The sequence below is a fragment of the Triturus cristatus genome, chromosome 8, assembly GCF_964204655.1.
Source record: "Triturus cristatus chromosome 8, aTriCri1.1, whole genome shotgun sequence".
Taxonomy (NCBI): domain Eukaryota; kingdom Metazoa; phylum Chordata; class Amphibia; order Caudata; family Salamandridae; genus Triturus; species Triturus cristatus.
This window is the reverse complement of record NC_140591.1, coordinates 774,005,772-774,026,400: the sequence shown is the minus strand read 5'-3', so window position 1 is coordinate 774,026,400 and position 20,629 is coordinate 774,005,772. Positions and strand designations below refer to the sequence as shown.

The following is a 20,629-nucleotide window of genomic DNA, read 5'->3' as shown; positions in this document are numbered from 1 at the left end:
CCATGGGATAGAGTCATTTAAACCCCTCGTACTGCTTTTAAGTCTGTTTACCCAACGCTGTTCTCTAATAAACAGGAAGCTGGCAATATCAACTGTATTGGGTGGTATAAAGGGTTTATCTAGCACTGTCCACCTTAGATCTTGTTCATTATGTTTTTTTTCTTGGAAATGAGCTGTTAGTTTTGTGTTTGTTTTTCCGCATCTTATTGTGCTCAAGTGTTCCAAGATGCGAGTTTTTACTCGGCGTGTGGTCATTCCGACATACAATAAGCTACACGGACACCGTATCAAATAAATGACATTCTCGGTGTTACATGTGGTATGTTTTCTCTGCTCCCATGGGTGGTTAGTACCAATATCCACCTTTTTTCCATTCAAAGACAGGGGGCAAGCCCTACAAAAGCCACAAGCATAATGTCCCATAACAGGAGGCAAAAAATGTTCCTGGTGACATACACTGTTGCCAACCATCGGTGATCTCGGGCGTGTATTGACAACAGTGTCTTTTATACTTGCACTTTTTTTAAAAGAAAAAAGTGGGAGAGGTAGTTCCAACCCATTGGAATTCAAAATCCTCCAGTTCTTTTGTATTATATTTTTCATGTGGTTAGATGCTGTGTTAAAAGTCGTAACACAAATGCTGCTCTCAACTCTTTCTTTTTCTTGTGTTTGTAGGAGGGATTCCCTGTTGCAATTTCTTGCTCTCTTTTGCGCCTTAATAATTACTTTCTCCGGATAATCTCTGTGTTTCAATTTCTCACTGAGGACACTGGCCTCCTTTATGTAATCACCAATTGAGGAACAGTTCCTACGAAGACGCAGGAACAGTCCATAGGGCAAATTTTCTTTCAATGAGCGGGGATGGAAACTCTGAAAGGATAGCAGATTGTTTCTGTCAGTAGGTTTATGAAAAACACTACTAGCTAAGCCTCCATTTTCTGCTCTGATCCAAAGGTCCAGAAAAGGTAGCGCCTCATTCGTGAGTGTACTCGTAAAAAACAAAAATGGATTTTTGTGATTTAACCAATCCATAAAGGTTTCTGCCAAATCTCTACTACCTCTCCAGATGATGAAAACATCATTGATGTACCTGCGCCATACCCTAATATGTTCTAAATAGGGGTTGGTTGCTGAAAATACCATCTCATTCTCAAAATTCGAAACATAAAGGCATGCCAAACTAGGGGCGCAAGAACTCCCCATGGAAGTTCCATGGGTTTGTAGATAGAAACGGTCTTCAAACTTAAAAAAGTTTTTTGTTAGAGCCAGTTCCAAAAGACTCAGGATAAACGGCCGTGGTGTGTTGTAATTCCATTCCTCAGCAAAGAGTATGTTCACAATAACCCTTAGTGTTTCTTGCTGGGGAATGTTCGTATACAACGACTCAATATCGAGTCCCATCATCAGATCTTTGTCAGGATCGAATTCCAAGTCTTTTATCAAATTTAAAACCTCTCTTGTATCTTTGAGATAGCAGGCATTTTTTGGACAATGGGGCGTAGAAAGACATCGCAAAATTTAGACAATGGTTCCAAAATTGAGTTAGTGCCTGACACTATCGGCCGTCCAGGGGGGGGCCGTGTCGGTTTATGCACCTTGGGCAAGATGTAAAAGTAAGGCACAGTAGGATGTAATTTACAGAGGAAGGAAGCTTCCTTCTGACTGATCCAGTCATTTCCAACTGCCTCTTCTACATATGTACTGATCATAACTCGTAGTTCCTCCGTTGGATCGTCAGGCAGGATTACATAATTTCTTCTGTCATCCATAAGACGGAGACATTCCGTGTTATACACATTTCTGTCCAAGATCACGATCGCTCCACCCTTGTCGGCAGGTTTAATTATTAGCGTAGGGTCATCCCTTAATTCATTTAGGGCTTCTCTTTCAGTTCTGGAAAGATTCGAGAATGATTTATTCTTCTCGGAGGTTTCCAGCAGTTCAACATCCCTCAATACTGCCTGTTCGAAAACCCCCACCTCTGGGGGTAATTGTCCTACACTTGGTACAAACAGGACCACGGTCCCACAACGGTCCCGGGTTTGGAGAATTTCCAATAAACCCTTGTAAGTCTATCTCTCTTTTTACACTAAGGGTATTAATTTGCGCTATGGTTTGCAAGCAAATAGTAGCATGTCGCTTTACAACCACAACTTTGCTTTTGGGTGTGTTTGAGTGGAGTTAGGTGGGTGAAAAACAACTTCCATTTTTTACCTCACTGGTGTAATGGATGCCTGCCTTTTTCCTGTGTCATAGTCACTAAGGGGTGAAGTGGGGTGTAATCCTGGGTGACATGGTATTTTGTGGTATTGCAGTCCAGAGGAAATTCATTTTCAAGGAAGGTACAGGAGAGAAGTAGAACGATAAAGTATATGTTCTACTTTCTCTTTCAGAAACTTGTTCGCTCTCGAAACTTATCCAGAGTACAGGACGTAAGCAGTATTGCCTGTTTGTCGATAGAAGGTAAAAAACCCCAAATAGGGGTGTAGACCAGAGAATAAAGGGACCAACACCCTGATGAATGCCAGTACGACTCACATGAGCGTTTAATAGTGGCAGAAACATGTTGGTCAACGCAGCAGGGATCTAGGGGTCTTTACCTCCCCTAACTATCCCGAGAGATTATTTTTAATCCTGCCAGGGGGTGACAGGAATAAAATTGAAGACAGTCCCCTCTTAGGCAGTTTTAAGTGTTTATGTCTGCACTTTGTGGTCCCTTCTTTAGGGAAAAATTATCCTTGTTTTTGTTTTCACTATTTGTGTTTTCTGTTGACACTGTCCGTCTTTCTGCAACCTCACCACTATACACTTAATTCTAAAAAACATTGCGCTCCGCCCTCTGTGTTGGTCTGCACCGGGGCGTTTGACGCGGCCCAATGATGAAGCATGACACTGCAAAGTGTGTGAGGGCAGTATTATAAGAATAATGTTTTTTCCTTCTTACTATACCACTGGGTTTTAGATAGTGAATGATATAACTGTTTCCTTGTCACTATCATATTGCCTTGTAACTAATAATTTTTTGTAGTTCTTCTCTGTGTAGTGAGTTTCACCGTTTGATAGGGGAGTCAGAGAAGGCTCTTGTTCTCCCTAGTCTCTCTCCTTTGTGATATTGCACTTAGACATCACCCTAGGGGGTCGCAAATTACTTTCAACCAAGGAAACCATTTTATTCTAGCTTCCTTGCTTTTGTGTTACTGCAGCTTCCTTCAAATGACAGGTAAAAGTGAAAGGCTGCTACTGACACACTTACATGGCACTGATCCATAACAATGCCTCATTCTTAATGAACAAATCATTACCTGCAAAAATATACATAAGCATGGCATTTTATATGATGTCACAATGATAGTGAAGAGTTCATATTGTAAATGAGCTAACTAAGGTAAGTGCTGTTTGCCTTAAAATTGTTTGACTTTGAATGGGTTCTATGCCTAATTATGCCTTTAAAAGTTAAAGAGATACAGGGACGTAAAATAGGGGAAAGTAGCATTTACATGTTCTTTCCACATGTATGTACATGATACTGTTTATTCTATTTGTTGTTTTCATATGTCGCTGAGGCAAGCAGGTGGGCTCTTAGAGTGCTATTGAAATACAACACAATCTCATTTTTTTTAATGTATGCTTACCAATTTAGTTGAGTTTGAAATACCAATGATAACAGCATTACGAGTACATAGTTTCTTAATTCTTCGTCATTATACTTAAATGTATATTTAATCTTTGCCTAAGAAGGGATAGTCAATGGAATATGGGTGCCAGCTGAGATATGTTTAGTAGAAAAGTGCTATGAAGTTTGTATGCACCTTACACAATGTATTATTGCTAATGGTCCCTGTTTAATGGTCCAGTGTACTTGTTAAACAAATTCATTACTGTGTGTGTTGTCGCATGCTGGTAAGCGGATGGGTTTATGCGGTTTACTTGGGCATTTCTGGTCTAGAGTAGGAAAAACTATACAGTCATCCCTGTGTGCTTTAAGATGATGGTTTGACTTGTGTAAGGCTTCTCAGGGTGAACCTATGAATCTGCATGCACACATATACCTCTCCCCTCTGGTCTACCGTTTGTCTATGTGGGTGTGGTCCTTTGAAAGTAAGATCTGTTTCCGTGCCAGAGTGAGCCCCACCCCCTCACCTGGTTGCTGGCTGAATCTACATTCCTGTAGAATATGGCCTCCTCTCTGGGAGCAACAAACATTCCATCTGAGCCAGTTGCAACTGGTCTCAGAAGGGGCTTTGAAGCTCCATGAACTTACCGCGAGCTGGTCAGCTTTTGAGATGATGTACTGATATGCTAATTGACCAGGACCGTCCATCAGGGGAAGGTAAGTACTGACCCCTGCTACAAGTACACTGTTGAAAGCGTCCTCTTAACAACCAAAAAAGGCCTACATACCAGTGTGTCCAACAGAAGCTAAAGGAGCAGCTCCTTTCTGGGTTACCACTCTTCCTGATCTGTCGTGGGCTAGAATTAGAATTTGGAAGACAGGTTACTCAGCAAAAAAATGGTATTGATATCCCCTGCGCCGTATTACAAGTGCCATAGGAAATAATGCACGTCGGGAGGTAGAGTATCAATAGGATATCAGCCATGTTTGTGAAGCAGTACCATGTTTGCCAAATTCTAAATCAGACCCAAAGTCCATGGACATGCAGACCTGCTGTGAGAAGTTGGCCTGATGTATGATGTCACTAGTTCTAGTGTACACCTTATATCAGTCCAAACAACCCTTATGGTGATTGGTTGTAAAGTCAACCTTATAGACCAGCTATCCTAGTGGTAGCATGGACAAGAGCAGTCTTAGGCTAAACTCTGAATGGCATGTGAAGCCAGCTGTGATACCATATATAATCCCTTGAATACCAAATGAAAGGACACCACAACAGATATATATATAAAATAAAGTGTATTTATTCTAGTCAAACCCTCAGCACTCTTTATGAGATTAGAGGTAAGTACAACACAGTCTTATTTAAGCATACATTAAGTCACACAGGTAAGTAATACAGTTAGGCCCTAGGGGCCACGCAAACCATATACTAAAGAAGTGGTATAAGGACCACTGTCACGGAAATAGGATAGGCCTAGGCCTAGGGAATCGCTGGGGCTACACTACACTAGCAACAGTTAGGAAGTGGGAGGCCCACGGGATTCAGGTGCAGAGTGGAAACACTCACGCGTAATGCGTAAAAGTCGATAGGATTCCTAGCAGTTAGAAATTAACAGTTTAAGGACACTTCTGAAGCAGCTAGAGAGTCGAGACTCGGAAACTAGACCCTAGGATAGTCACTACCCTTGTGAGCACCGGAGTACCCAAGTTACCTAGCCCACGGGCTGCGGGTGCATAGGTGTGAACCTGCGTCGGGTTTCGTCGTGGACTTCTATGGATGCCTGAAGGAAAGTTGCTGACAGGCAGTCAGTGAAGAGTGTCCGGTGGATCCCAAGGCTGGAATCAAGAAGAGAGGAGACCTGCAAGCAGAAGGGACAGAGTCAAGGTCACTAGCCAGTGACCACGTGGAACCAGGAAGGAACCAGGCGATGTCGTGAAGATTGCAGGTGAAGGTGAAGCTTGTTGCTGCAGCCACGGGGACCAGGAGATGTCGAGGATGACCAGGAGGCGAGCTGTCCCACAAAGGCTCTTGCTGTTGGCGGTGTCGAAGTGGAACTAGGACTCACCAAGCCTTGGCAAGCGGAACCCACGAAGAACGGAGGACTTGCTTCTGGTGCAGACCAGGAAGGTCTGGGGTGCTTCTCTTTTGCAAGGAAGCGGGATCCAGTCTGGAGGAGCCAAACCAGCAGTGAAGATTTCAGGATGCGTCGTCACAAAGGCCACTAGCCAACGGGCAAGCAACCGGACAGACGCGGCAAGCAGAAAAATGCAGAAGGGCCCCACGCAGGACTCGTGGAGTGTGGGGGGCTGATCTTCGGTGCAGATGGTGCTTGGGGTTGGGGCTTCTCAATCCCCGGTGCACAACTTCGAGGGTGCCTCAGAAGCTGCGCTGGAAGGTACTAGCCACTTTTCCCAGGTAGCCGGTCCTACGTCTCTCGTCGCCTCCACGGATCTCAGCTCGGCTGTGGATGTGGATCAGGGTCGGAAAAGTCTGAAAGTCAAGGCTCTGGTCGGGCTCTGCAGTCGGTCCCTCGTAGAACTTCAGCAAAGCAAAGGGTAGTCTCTTGATGGTGCCTGTTTGCACAGGGTAGCCACTCCTTGGCTACAAGAGAGATTCTTCAGTCTTCTTCTTTCGTCGAATGTCGAAGGTCCAGAGTTTCTGTTCAAGTTGCAGGTTCAGGATAATCTAATCTCCTGGGGCCCAGCTACCACTCTTATACTAATCTGGGGGGCTGGGTTACCTGCTAGGTCACGCCTTATGGGTGGGTCCTGGGAGGGGGGTGGTTACACCCCCTTCCCTTTGTCCAGTTTCGCGCCAGGACTGGGGCTGGAGTGCCCCAGCACCGGTTTGAACTGGACTATGCATGGGACACCTTGTGTGCCCCAGGCATGTCTCATTCCTTTCAGCCCTCCCTGCCCCAATACACTAAAGTCTGTCTGGGGAGGTGCTAGCACCTCCCCAAGCAGGAAACCTATTGTCCAAGCCTCCCTTGCCGGGATCACTCCTAGCAGCAGGAGGTCAGACTCGTGTCTGTGGCAGCAGCATCCATTTTGTGATGCTGAGGCTTTGGTTAGAGTTAAACAGCAAAGTAGGATTTTAACATGTCTCTCCCTCTAGAAGGGAGGAATAATATCCTCATCACCAGAAATGGTATGGGGGTATTATTCCAAAGTGTTAGACACCTTACACGACATGTTTTGATAAAGCCAAACCATAGTTACCATAACCGTTTAAGATTATAAGGCACTTTAAGAGTATATGGTAGGCTATATCATAGAACAGCTATAAGGACATGGTTCCGAAAGCTGCAGACAGGCTCAGCTCATGCTAGAGCACCATCTCACATGTTACCAAGCACTCTGCCTCCAGGACTGTTAAGGCCTGCCATAGGAGTGACTGATAGGTACACATGTGTCTATATAGAAGGGTAGATATAGGCATACTATATCTAAGCAAGGGGTGATTACACGACCTTGCCCCAGCTGAGTGATCAGCCAGTTGTGTCCGATTGGAAGGCCAGACCAGGGGTGGCATAATACATGCTGCAGCCCCTGGGAGGCCTAGGGTACACCTATGCCCTGGGTACCTAGGGTACACTGTACAGGGTCCAATAAGGTGATCCTTACCAATTGTGTATGTACCTAGGGTACATGGAGTCAATTTTAAAAGAGAGAGCAGATAGCCTGAGACCCTGAATGGCAGGATCTCAGGCCAACTAAGTCGAAAAACCAGCTAGACACTAGGCAAAAAGTTGGGGGTAACCATAGTCAGATATCCACCTTCCTACACCTGCCTGCTTGTGTGAGCTGCTGGATTGAGACTACAGGGAGGGATGACAACACCCAGCCTGGAGCAGGGCCTAGCTGCCTGTAAGAGCTATGTCAGACAGCCTCCAAAGGACTGTGTGTTCTCCAGAGACATGAGCCTGCTCCAGGTAGTAGCCCAGGATGCAAGCTCAATAACATCTGGGACAAACGGAAGGCCATAGCCTGCCTTCAACCACCACCGGCACCGAGCTTGCTGTGCCTTTGACACTCTCTGTGAAGGGTAGTCTGTATTTACCTTGCTAGTTCCCCCATGGTCTTGAGGAAACATCAGCTTTACCACCTGTCTCTGGAAACATTCGACTTATCATTCTAGTCCAAAAGGTACAGTAGAAATCATCATTAGAACTAGCGGTCTCTTACCAGTGGCAGCCCAGTGTCCATTTTTGACTTAGAGCCACTGGTGCCCACACTGAGTCCCTCTTAGGAGCTGTGTGCCCCCATCACTAGAAATCCCTGACCACAACCAAGGTGATTCTGATACACAAGGGTCCTAAAATGATATTTACCATAAGGGAGAACAGGGTGAACTGGCACCCTTGCCAATCAGCATCCTCACAAAGAAGTGCAATTGTTACAGCACTTTAAACTGAAGTGGGTGGCCTTCAGAGGACTGTGCCCTAGTACACGACAAGTTACAGGAAGCAGGATAGCGCTCACAAGACACTCTTAGGATCCACAAAGACATTATCCTATTTTGCTAGTCCAACAGTGGGCACTCCATTCATTGGTTGGTAAGCTCCCTTGCCCCTGATTTTCTGGCTTCAAAGCAGGTGCACTGACTTCTTAAAAGCTGCACTTTCCACATTCCTGACTGCACAGCAAAGTCCAAGTGAAACTACATCACTGCTATTCAAACTCCAAAACTGTTACTTTAGCGTTTTAACTGTATCTTTCTTTCTTTTAAATGAACCCTTAGTCTTTATTTGAAACTCTCCTGTATTTCGCTCTTCAAGTATTTCAGAGTCAATCCAAGAATCTCTGAGACAACTTGCATAGAGCTATATGGGTCAAAAGACCCAATGTCTACTGATTTTCAGGATTTTGTGCTGTGGCATTACAACTATGTATGGAGTCAGATCTCAGGCCCCTAAGGTGTTAGGTTCAAGTTTTATGTATAGATTGTCATTTGTATGTGTAATTGAATTCTTTCCTGGTTAAAGTATAGAGATGAATGGTTATTGCCCCTGTTAGCTGGTGCTTCCTGTCTTACTGTATTGTGAATGCCTAACCTACACCACCTATTCGAGTAATCCATGGCTGCTCGGCCTTATCACATACACTGTAAGAGGCAAGTGCTACTGTGAAGTACTAGGTCAAGCGTCAGAGTGCATAAGTACCGCAGTCTGAGGACACAAATGAAAACACACCTATTTTGTTACATTTGAGGACATGTATCATCTGACTGCCCCAGGAGAACTAAAAAAACAGGCCCAAACCACCACACAGAAACAATGCACAAATATACCAACTACACTCTGTTGTACCTAGATTTCCTGCTGCTCAGCCAGTATGCATGAGTGTGTGTGTGGAATGTTGGAATGCCTGATGACTGAGTAGAATGTTGGTGTGCCTGGTGGACTGGGGTGAATGAGTTAGAGAGAGTGGGCTGAGCGGCAAAGATGCTGCTCCTGGTGGGGCCTCTTAACAGCTGAACTGATGAACAGCCATCCTGTATCTTCCATCCTGTGACTAACCTGAAACTAAGTTAATAAACCTCTACTGTGGTTTACCTCACGGCTACCTCTGGTCTTCCTTGGATTCTACACTGTATCCTTACATCATTGGCGACGAGGATGGGATGAAAAGACCCTACGTGACTGGCTACTAATCTACATAAGGAAACTTCAAACAAGAAACAAACCACGCATGCTGGAAACTTTTTCAAGCGAAACTACTTCCAAATCAAGGAAAAGATCACCCATCCCAGCCCCACCAGTGTCCTCCACCAACTGGACAGCCTGCCCTGGGCGCTTCACGTTCCTTCTATGAATTTAAGTTAACCAGCTTGCTGTGAATATTCAAACACCTGTCTAGTGCCAACCCAGCAATGACAACTACAATAAAGATTGGCAAACTACCGATCTATCTGGAGCTGGAATTCGCCTCAACAGAGACTAACAGTGTTTATACTGCAGCGGGCACCAATTGTATCTGTATTTAGGTAGTGCTTTAACGGAGCCAGTCACACCTTCAAACGGCACTATTAACTTTATTTTGTGCACTGAAGGCTGTTTGGGACCCTTATTCGCATCGGTGAGTGCCCCATGGCCATTCCTCCTAGGTAACTGCTGCAAAAGCCCAGCACCCACTCCACACTCGTTCACTTATGTGGGCCAGGGCTCATAGAAGAACAATGTACAAGGAACTCCCCTGTTGGAAAACGTACAATCGCGGACTTGCTTTGGACTGACAAAAGATGTCTAGTTATCAAAAGCTCAACAGGCAAGTTCACATTACGCTCAGTCGGAATGAGGGAACCTGTGCCATCAACTTCAACTAACTATCAGGGCCACAGACTGAAATGACTCGTGAGTTTTTTTGTGGTACGATTTGTTTGATTGGTTCAGATGGCTTATGCTTTAAAACACATAATGTATGTTTTATATATATATATATATATATTTTTTGTTTGTATTGTAAACTGTTTTCTTTTATGATGAATTTTTTATCGAATAAAGAATTGATTTGATAATGTACAAATCACTAATAGATTTTGCTAGATATGTGCTATGGCCAAGGGTAAACTTACCAGCAAGCAAATGTAAACAAAAAAAACAAACAAAAAAGCAGTAATCACCACTGTACTCCACGTCAACAAATAATGCGGTTCCCTATTTCGCATACTCACTTCATCTCCCACCACTTTTCCATCCACTGATGTTTTGGGATTTCACCACTGAGAACCTTCCACCTCCATTCCTCCAGCATGAAGGTGAAGGGCATCGTCGCCACAATGGTGAGTGCTTGCCTCAGCAAAAAGTTGATTTCTGTCTCTGTCAAAGAAATGCCCATTTTAATCACCATAATCACACATACGGTTTCAGCTTGGCTAGACATGCATACGTATACAATGATCACAAGCAAAAATAACAAATACGTCAAGCTACAATTTTACATCATATAAGAAAGCTAAAGGTATGGCAGAGGCGAGGACTAGTCAGTGGTCTGTTAAATTTTAACTCCGTTCCTGCAATCCTAAATATGCAGAAATGTACAGACAAAGGGAAATCAGGGCAGAACTTTCTAGTCCCCTCGTCTCAACTTACAGTTAGTACACGGTGAGCTCAAAAGGATTAACTCCGTTATGAGTGGTGAGAAAGAAGATCGAATAACTGTAAAGTCAAATTGTAAAATACTTACTATTTCAGGCAAAACGATTTATAAAAAATAGCACTGATTCATAAAATGTACACTAAAGGTGTAACGGTGAGATTAGAGGAAATTAATGTAATCACTCATATGGAAATGTGTGGAGTTTTTCATTTTCAATTAATTATAATTGTTTGGGCCTAAGCTGCCCTAAAAACGTTGCAGTCTTATTCTATACAAAATAAGGTGTAAATATGACTAAAACCGAATTCATAGGCTAGGGATACAGACATACATTAAAATATTAAAGCAAGACAAGCATACGATGCATACACATATATAAAACTAACTAAAAGCCCCTGCAAGGGGAGTGTCTGGGCAGAAGCCATCTTTGCCATGCAGAAACAACCCCCAGCTGTGTGCATGAGGTTAAAACGTCTTGGTAGACCTACACCAGCGTGCTAGAGGGTAAACAAACTCTGTGATGTGACATATCTGGGCAGAAGCCATCTTTGCCATGCAGAAACAACCCCCACCTGTGTGCATGAGGTTAAAACGTCTTGGTAGACCTACACCAGCGTGCTAGAGGGTAAACAAACTCTGTGATGTGACATATCTGGGCAGAAGCCATCTTTGCCATGCAGAAACAACCCCCACCTGTGTGCATGAGGTTAAAACGTCTTGGTAGACTTACACCAGCGAGCTAGAGGGTAAACAAACTCTGTGATGTGACATATCTGGGCAGAAGCCATCTTTGCCATGCAGAAACAACCCCCACCTGTGTGCATGAGGTTAAAACGTCTTGGTAGACCTACACCAGCGTGCTAGAGGGTAAACAAACTCTGTGATGTGACATATCTGGGCAGAAGCCATCTTTGCCATGCAGAAACAACCCCCACCTGTGTGCATGAGGCTAAAACGTCTTGGTAGACCTACACCAGCGTGCTAGAGGGTAAACAAACTCTGTGATGTGACATGTCTGGGCAGAAGCCATCTTTGCCATGCAGAAACAACCCCCACCTGTGTGCATGAGGTTAAAACGTCTTGGTAGACCTACACCAGCGAGCTAGAGGGTAAACAAACTCTGTGATGTGACATATCTGGGCAGAAGCCATCTTTGCCATGCAGAAACAACCCCCACCTGTGTGCATGAGGTTAAAACGTCTTGGTAGACCTACACCAGCGAGCTAGAGGGTAAACAAACTCTGTGATGTGACATATCTGGGCCGAAGCCATCTTTGCCATGCAGAAACAACCCCTACCTGTGTGCATGAGGTTAAAACGTCTTGGTAGACCTACACCAGCGTGCTAGAGGGTAAACAAACTCTGTGATGTGACATATCTGGGCAGAAGCCATCTTTGCCATGCAGAAACAACCCCCAGCTGTGTGCAAGAGGTTAAAACGTCTTGGTAGACCTACACCAGCGAGCTAGAGGGTAAACAAACTCTGTGATGTGACATATCTGGGCAGAAGCCATCTTTGCCATGCAGAAACAACCCCCACCTGTGTGCATGAGGTTAAAAAGTCTTGGTAGACCTACACCAGCGTGCTAGAGGGTAAACAAACTCTGTGATGTGACATATCTGGGCAGAAGCCATCTTTGCCATGCAGAAACAACCCCCACCTGTGTGCATGAGGCTAAAACGTCTTGGTAGACCTACACCAGCGTGCTAGAGGGTAAACAAACTCTGTGATGTGACATATCTGGGCAGAAGCCATCTTTGCCATGAAGAAACAACCCCCAGCTGTGTGCATGAGGTTAAAACGTCTTGGTAGACCTACACCAGCGTGCTAGAGGGTAAACAAACTCTGTGATGTGACATATCTGGGCAGAAGCCATCTTTGCCATGCAGAAACAACCCCCACCTGTGTGCATGAGGTTAAAACGTCTTGGTAGACCTACACCAGCGTGCTAGAGGGTAAACAAACTCTGTGATGTGACATATCTGGGCAGAAGCCATCTTTGCCATGCAGAAACAACCCCCACCTGTGTGCATGAGGCTAAAACGTCTTGGTAGACCTACACCAGCGTGCTAGAGGGTAAACAAACTCTGTGATGTGACATATCTGGGCAGAAGCCATCTTTGCCATGCAGAAACAACCCCCAGCTGTGTGCATGAGGTTAAAACGTCTTGGTAGACCTACACCAGCGTGCTAGAGGGTAAACAAACTCTGTGATGTGACATATCTGGGCAGAAGCCATGTTTGCCATGCAGAAACAACCCCCACCTGTGTGCATGAGGTTAAAACGTCTTGGTAGACTTACACCAGCGAGCTAGAGGGTAAACAAACTCTGTGATGTGACATATCTGGGCAGAAGCCATCTTTGCCATGCAGAAACAACCCCCAGCTGTGTGCATGAGGTTAAAACGTCTTGGTAGACCTACACCAGCGTGCTAGAGGGTAAACAAACTCTGTGATGTGACATATCTGGGCAGAAGCCATCTTTGCCATGCAGAAACAACCCCCACCTGTGTGCATGAGGCTAAAACGTCTTGGTAGACCTACACCAGCGTGCTAGAGGGTAAACAAACTCTGTGATGTGACATATCTGGGCAGAAGCCATCTTTGCCATGCAGAAACAACCCCCACCTGTGTGCATGAGGTTAAAACGTCTTGGTAGACCTACACCAGCGAGCTAGAGGGTAAACAAACTCTGTGATGTGACATATCTGGGCAGAAGCCATCTTTGCCATGCAGAAACAACCCCCACCTGTGTGCATGAGGCTAAAACGTCTTGGTAGACCTACACCAGCGAGCTAGAGGGTAAACAAACTCTGTGATGTGACATATCTGGGCAGAAGCCATCTTTGCCATGAAGAAACAACCCCCAGCTGTGTGCATGAGGTTAAAACGTCTTGGTAGACCTACACCAGCGTGCTAGAGGGTAAACAAACTCTGTGATGTGACATATCTGGGCAGAAGCCATCTTTGCCATGCAGAAACAACCCCCACCTGTGTGCATGAGGCTAAAACGTCTTGGTAGACCTACACCAGCGTGCTAGAGGGTAAACAAACTCTGTGATGTGACATATCTGGGCAGAAGCCATCTTTGCCATGCAGAAACAACCCCCAGCTGTGTGCATGAGGTTAAAACGTCTTGGTAGACCTACACCAGCGTGCTAGAGGGTAAACAAACTCTGTGATGTGACATATCTGGGCAGAAGCCATCTTTGCCATGCAGAAACAACCCCCACCTGTGTGCATGAGGCTAAAACGTCTTGGTAGACTTACACCAGCGAGCTAGAGGGTAAACAAACTCTGTGATGTGACATATCTGGGCAGAAGCCATCTTTGCCATGCAGAAACAACCCCCACCTGTGTGCATGAGGTTAAAACGTCTTGGTAGACCTACACCAGCGAGCTAGAGGGTAAACAAACTCTGTGATGTGACATATCTGGGCAGAAGCCATCTTTGCCATGCAGAAACAACCCCCACCTGTGTGCATGAGGCTAAAACGTCTTGGTAGACTTACACCAGCGAGCTAGAGGGTAAACAAACTCTGTGATGTGACATATCTGGGCAGAAGCCATCTTTGCCATGAAGAAACAACCCCCAGCTGTGTGCATGAGGTTAAAACGTCTTGGTAGACCTACACCAGCGTGCTAGAGGGTAAACAAACTCTGTGATGTGACATATCTGGGCAGAAGCCATCTTTGCCATGCAGAAACAACCCCCACCTGTGTGCATGAGGTTAAAACGTCTTGGTAGACCGACACCAGCGTGCTAGAGGGTAAACAAACTCTGTGATGTGACATATCTGGGCAGAAGCCATCTTTGCCATGCAGAAACAACCCCCACCTGTGTGCATGAGGCTAAAACGTCTTGGTAGACCCACACCAGCGTGCTAGAGGGTAAACAAACTCTGTGATGTGACATATCTGGGCAGAAGCCATCTTTGCCATGCAGAAACAACCCCCAGCTGTGTGCATGAGGTTAAAACGTCTTGGTAGACCTACACCAGCGTGCTAGAGGGTAAACAAACTCTGTGATGTGACATATCTGGGCAGAAGCCATGTTTGCCATGCAGAAACAACCCCCACCTGTGTGCATGAGGCTAAAACGTCTTGGTAGACTTACACCAGCGAGCTAGAGGGTAAACAAACTCTGTGATGTGACATATCTGGGCAGAAGCCATCTTTGCCATGCAGAAACAACCCCCACCTGTGTGCATGAGGTTAAAACGTCTTGGTAGACTTACACCAGCGAGCTAGAGGGTAAACAAACTCTGTGATGTGACATATCTGGGCAGAAGCCATCTTTGCCATGCAGAAACAACCCCCAGCTGTGTGCATGAGGTTAAAACGTCTTGGTAGACCTACACCAGCGTGCTAGAGGGTAAACAAACTCTGTGATGTGACATATCTGGGCAGAAGCCATCTTTGCCATGCAGAAACAACCCCTCACCTGTGTGCATGAGGCTAAAACGTCTTGGTAGACCTACACCAGCGAGCTAGAGGGTAAACAAACTCTGTGATGTGACATATCTGGGCAGAAGCCATCTTTGCCATGCAGAAACAACCCCCACCTGTGTGCATGAGGTTAAAACGTCTTGGTAGACTTACACCAGCGAGCAAGAGGGTCAAAAAACTCTGTGATGTGACATATCTGGGCAGAAGCCATCTTTGCCATGCAGAAACAACCCCCAGCTGTGTGCATGAGGTTAAAACGTCTTGGTAGACCTACACCAGCGAACTAGAGGGTAAACAAACTCTGTGATGTGACATATCTGGGCAGAAGCCATCTTTGCCATGCAGAAACAACCCCCACCTGTGTGCAAGAGGTTAAAACGTCTTGGTAGACCTACACCAGCGTGCTAGAGGGTAAACAAACTCTGTGATGTGACATATCTGGGCAGAAGCCATCTTTGCCATGCAGAAACAACCCCCAGCTGTGTGCATGAGGTTAAAACGTCTTGGTAGACCTACACCAGCGAGCTAGAGGGTAAACAAACTCTGTGATGTGACATATCTGGGCAGAAGCCATCTTTGCCATGCAGAAACAACCCCCACCTGTGTGCATGAGGTTAAAACGTCTTGGTAGACCTACACCAGCGTGCTAGAGGGTAAACAAACTCTGTGATGTGACATATCTGGGCAGAAGCCATCTTTGCCATGCAGAAACAACCCCCACCTGTGTGCATGAGGCTAAAACGTCTTGGTAGACCTACACCAGCGTGCTAGAGGGTAAACAAACTCTGTGATGTGACATATCTGGGCAGAAGCCATCTTTGCCATGCAGAAACAACCCCCAGCTGTGTGCATGAGGTTAAAACGTCTTGGTAGACCTACACCAGCGAGCTAGAGGGTAAACAAACTCTGTGATGTGACATATCTGGGCAGAAGCCATCTTTGCCATGCAGAAACAACCCCCACCTGTGTGCATGAGGCTAAAACATCTTGGTAGACCTACACCAGCGTGCTAGAGGGTAAACAAACTCTGTGATGTGACATATCCTTCAGATGCAAGGTGTCAGCTGATTGTAATGCAGCCTTGAAGTTGCTTCCTATACTTGGCTGCTGCAAAGGTAACAGAGAGGGTACTATTTTCGTTGCTCATGGGAACAGCTGCTCTCAACTGGAAATTATTCCTCAATTGTTTTACTAATTTCCTTCTTGGAGTAAGATTAAACGGGCAATCCCATTAGAAGAATTGATTCTTCTATGGATGGGCAAAACATATGCTGACCAGTCTGGGGACCTAGAGCCAGCTTCATACTTTGAAAACATGGCTGCGGGAGGAAACCATAATATGAATTTCAAATGATAAAGGTTGCAATGGTGGAGGTTCAATAGCATCCAAGTACGTCTCCACGCCTGGCCATCCTGTGCTCTGCATGTGGGTGGAAGCCAGCGGTCTCCCCTGTCCATTCAACAAGATCCCAAAAATGCAGCTTCGACAATAGGCTTTCAGTTAATTGCAATAACTGTGTGCTTATCCCAAAGCTGTGCAAGGTTTGGCAAATCAGGCTATGCAACCCCTACTCAGCTTTCTTAACACCTCATGGACCTACAGATGGATAATGTAGACAAGTTCTATAGGCGGAGCTAATATGCAAAGTGCCTCCATAGAGCCACTCATCAGGTCACCTAACAATAAACAACATGGTATGTTTCTGAATAACCTCGGGTTTTTCTTTCTGAGAGAACAGTGGGGCATATTACCAACAACCGGCGATAATTATCGCTAAGTGCACTTAGCGCTAGGATAACTATCGCCGGCTGTCGCTGGTTTCTAACGCTGAGATAGCGCGCTATCAGCGACGCTTATCTCAAAAGCGATAGAAATACCAGCGATAGCTACATATTGTGCGATTATCGCTGGAAATCCAGCGATAATCGCACAATGATTGGCGAAACGATGATGATAGGGCAGGGCAGACTTAACCATTATATCCACCTTCCATTGGATATAATGGATAAGTCAGATTAAAAGCAGGCGTAAGAAAAGTAGCGATAACCGTGGTTAGCGCTACTTTTCTTAGCGCTCTGCAGGTTAGCGTGATTGTCGGTTAGCGACATTTCTCCCGTTATTTGGGAGAGGAATGCCCACTTTGCATCTCATTAGAGATGCACAGCAGGGCGTTCAGGGAAATGGCGAAAATGCATGGAAACGCGCTAACGTGTCCATGCTGATAGGGCGTTAAGATTATCGCCGCTTTAGCGGCAAAAAGTGCCGTTAAAGCAGCGCTAATACCCTTGCTGATATGCTCCAGTGTTCTTTTAAGAGAACCATCAGAAAAGAAGCATGTGCAGTTGAATCCTGAGTATTCCTTGTCATACAGCAAAAATACGCAGGTTGTGCTCTTATAAATATACAGCATACTAATGTGAGTACAGACATTATATAAAATACATAAATGCCTAAAATGACCATGATATTTATTTCAACATGCAACGATATTTCTAGTAGGGTATTGGCCAGGCCATTGAACCAAAAAGGCAAGCTATGGCAGCCATCTTAAGGGGGCTAAATTACTGCAAAAGACAAGAATAGCTTACTTTTTAAGAATATATTTGCAATGGTCCCAGATGCACTCCATGCCTTTTGGTAATACATGCCCAACATTCGACCCCTCAAATAACCCACACATTTGCACACGTGAAAAATTCCATCATTTTCATATGAGCTAGGAAATGTTTAAAAATCAGCACGAAATGTAGTTGAACTGAATTTTTTCAAGCCTCCCCTTATGCGTTTCAGTTCCATTGTACTCATTGGTCTCCCTCCTCTGTGCTCCTGTATTACACAGTTCACACTTGTCCTTAATGACCTCAGAGACAATCATAATGAAAATGCTCTTCGTCGTCTGTGATTCTTATATTCATGTCTACTCCTCCTGTACACTCTCAGCTCTATAAAACAGGGCCAGATTGCTATTGCTGCATCAAGAGAGCGTTAAGCTGGCTCTTCGACCAGTAGCACCCGCCCCCCCCCCCCCCCCCCCAGCGCCTTGAGACCCTCTCGGGTATGTAGCGCGCTTTACAAATGCAGTGATTGATTGATTGATTGAGTGTAGGAAAAAAAGTTGGGGGACATGGCTTACCCAGCAGCCAAGATGGCTGCTTTGTGAGGCGCTCCGGAGCCCCTTTCCATATGTATTCAAAGTAATGGCACTAGACTGATCCTTCGCCATCGCCATCCTAGAGTCCCAGGTTTGCATGGCGATGCGATCAGCGCGTGGATTTCTTTGATCCTGGGCCGGCTGCATTCCTGATAGGCTTCGGGCTGACTCCATGTGGGCCATCTCGGAGACCTAGCTGTGACAGGGATGGCACGTGAGCCTGAGGCCGCCAGAATTGTTCACCTGCCAAATCATGTGGACCGTGGGAGGTGCCAGGTGCACCATTCCGAGCACTGTGGTCCTGACGCTGACTGTGTGGGCTTACGCTGGTTGCAATAGCTGCGTGGCGGGCCCTGCGGTTGGGCAGCTCAGTAAATCAGGCCTGACTGCCTTGGTTAGCGCATCAGCGGCTGACGGAAGGGTCACAGGACCGGCCCAGCCTGAGTGGAAGGTTGTTTTTGCTGAACCTGCAGATGGCAGAGGAGCCGCACAGTGGAGATCCTCCTTACACCCATTGTGCACTGAGAAAACTCTGGAACTCAGGAAGTAGGAGACCCTGGTGACCATTTTAGGTGACTACTAGTGCTGAAACGCTGCTGGCGGGCTGGGTCAGTGTAGATTATACCAAATAACTATAAATGTCCCTTCGCATATATCTTTGAACTCGGACCAAGCTCTGCAGGACGATCTTGCTTGGATTTGTCTGACATCTCTTCAACTAGTTCACCAGCACTGGACTGAATATTGCTGATACCAATAACGGCCCATGCCGGCCTGGTTTCTCAGACTGGTGCCACCATGTGGCTTTCAGGTCAAATGTCACAGCCACTGTAGGCTGCTTGGTCCTTACTATTTAGCCTCCTCACAGATTTTACAAACATGAGGAAAACTGATCCAAAGCCATGGAAATTGGCCTTCGATCACAACAAGACCGCTGAATAGGGGGCTGCTGACTGGGGAGAGAGGGCCTGACACTCGGAACCTGGCTCCGCCACAGTGGTATGCTGCTGCACCTCAGGCCCAGTCTGGTCGCTATTGAACATGAGATTGATCCAGTTACTAATAAGTTTTGGTAGCTCGTCTCTGTATAGTGAGTTCTAAACGTTTGCTAGGGGAGTCAGAGAAGGCTTAAGCTCTCCCTTGTATCTCTTCTTTGTGATAGTATTGATCCAGTGACCTCAAGGCTGGACATATGTCAGAGTGCCTAGGCTGAGAAAATGAGAGTCTAGGCAGGGCTGGGAGGTGAATCTCAGGTTTTGAAGATGACACAGCTACTACTGAAAAAGTGCTAAAATCGAGAAAATGCTCACATCTATCGCAGTCAAATATGAACACCTTGAGGCATGGTTACGCCATAATAACGTGTGTATTACAGGGCTTGTAAAATTGACCAACATGGGACAACATGACAAGTTTGTTGAGTCTTTGCTCACTGATTTATTCAGGAGGGGGTCCTTTTCGGAGGTGTTCTTGGTGGAACATGTGCATCGTTCATTGAGCCCTAGATCCCCTCCCAGTGTTCCTCCATGCCCCGTGTTGGCGTGGTCGCTGAACTTTCATGACTGAAACACAGTTCCTGGAATGGCTTGAGAGTGGGGGCCTTCTACATTGTCAAGGTTCAGATGAATCCATCTACCCATACTTTATAATAGTGATGCAGAAGGCTAGTTGTAAACTTTAAACAGCATTACAAGGGTGTTGAGTACGCCATGCTTTATCCTGCCAGATCGAGGGTTTACTTTGGTGAAAAAGCACACATCTTCACATCAATCAACAACACCACCAAGGTCTACACAAGACACCTTAAGTCTCAAGCCGCCCCAGGACAAGATCGTTGTTCACAGAGGGGAGAGGACCAATGCCAGTCTCCGTCCTTGGATGCCATGGAATGAACACAAAAAGGTAGCATGATATCCTCAGATGCTAGCTCTGGAAGCAGGCATGCTGTGACTGACCCGAGTATGCCTGCTGAGGAGTTGCCTGTGGGCACAGAAACATTTGGGGGCAGATTTATGAGGGACTTGCGCCCCTTTTACGCCAACGTTGCATCACTTTTGTGACGCAGCGGCGGCGTAAACCCTGCGCCATGTTGCGCCCCATTTACATCGTGACACATCTATGGAGATGCGTCACGGTGTAAAGCCCTGCGCCACATGAAACCTGCGTCAGGTTTCATGTGGGCGTTGCTACTCAGGGGGGGCGTTCCGTCGCAGGAACGCCCTTGAAAAGTGACTCAGTGAAATCTATAAGATTTCTCTGAGTCACTTTCCCAACGCTGATGCGTCAAAACCCTGCACCTGCTTGAAGCAG

General features: G+C 45.9%; 1 protein-coding gene across 4 annotated transcripts in view; it reads right to left on the bottom strand.

The window, feature by feature from the left end:
- ACE2 (angiotensin converting enzyme 2) overlaps nucleotides 1-20,629 on the bottom strand; it is a 507,698-nt gene that overhangs the window by 222,423 nt on the left and 264,646 nt on the right. For all 4 annotated transcript variants that reach the window (XR_014967783.1, XR_014967782.1, XR_014967784.1 and 1 more), the window contains exon 10: nucleotides 10,293-10,437. Coding sequence is in view for 1 of the 4 variants with exons in the window: in XM_085622215.1 (XP_085478341.1) it covers nucleotides 10,293-10,437 (145 nt within the window). In the remaining 3 variants the exon portion in view is untranslated. The remainder of the gene's footprint in view (nucleotides 1-10,292; nucleotides 10,438-20,629) is intronic.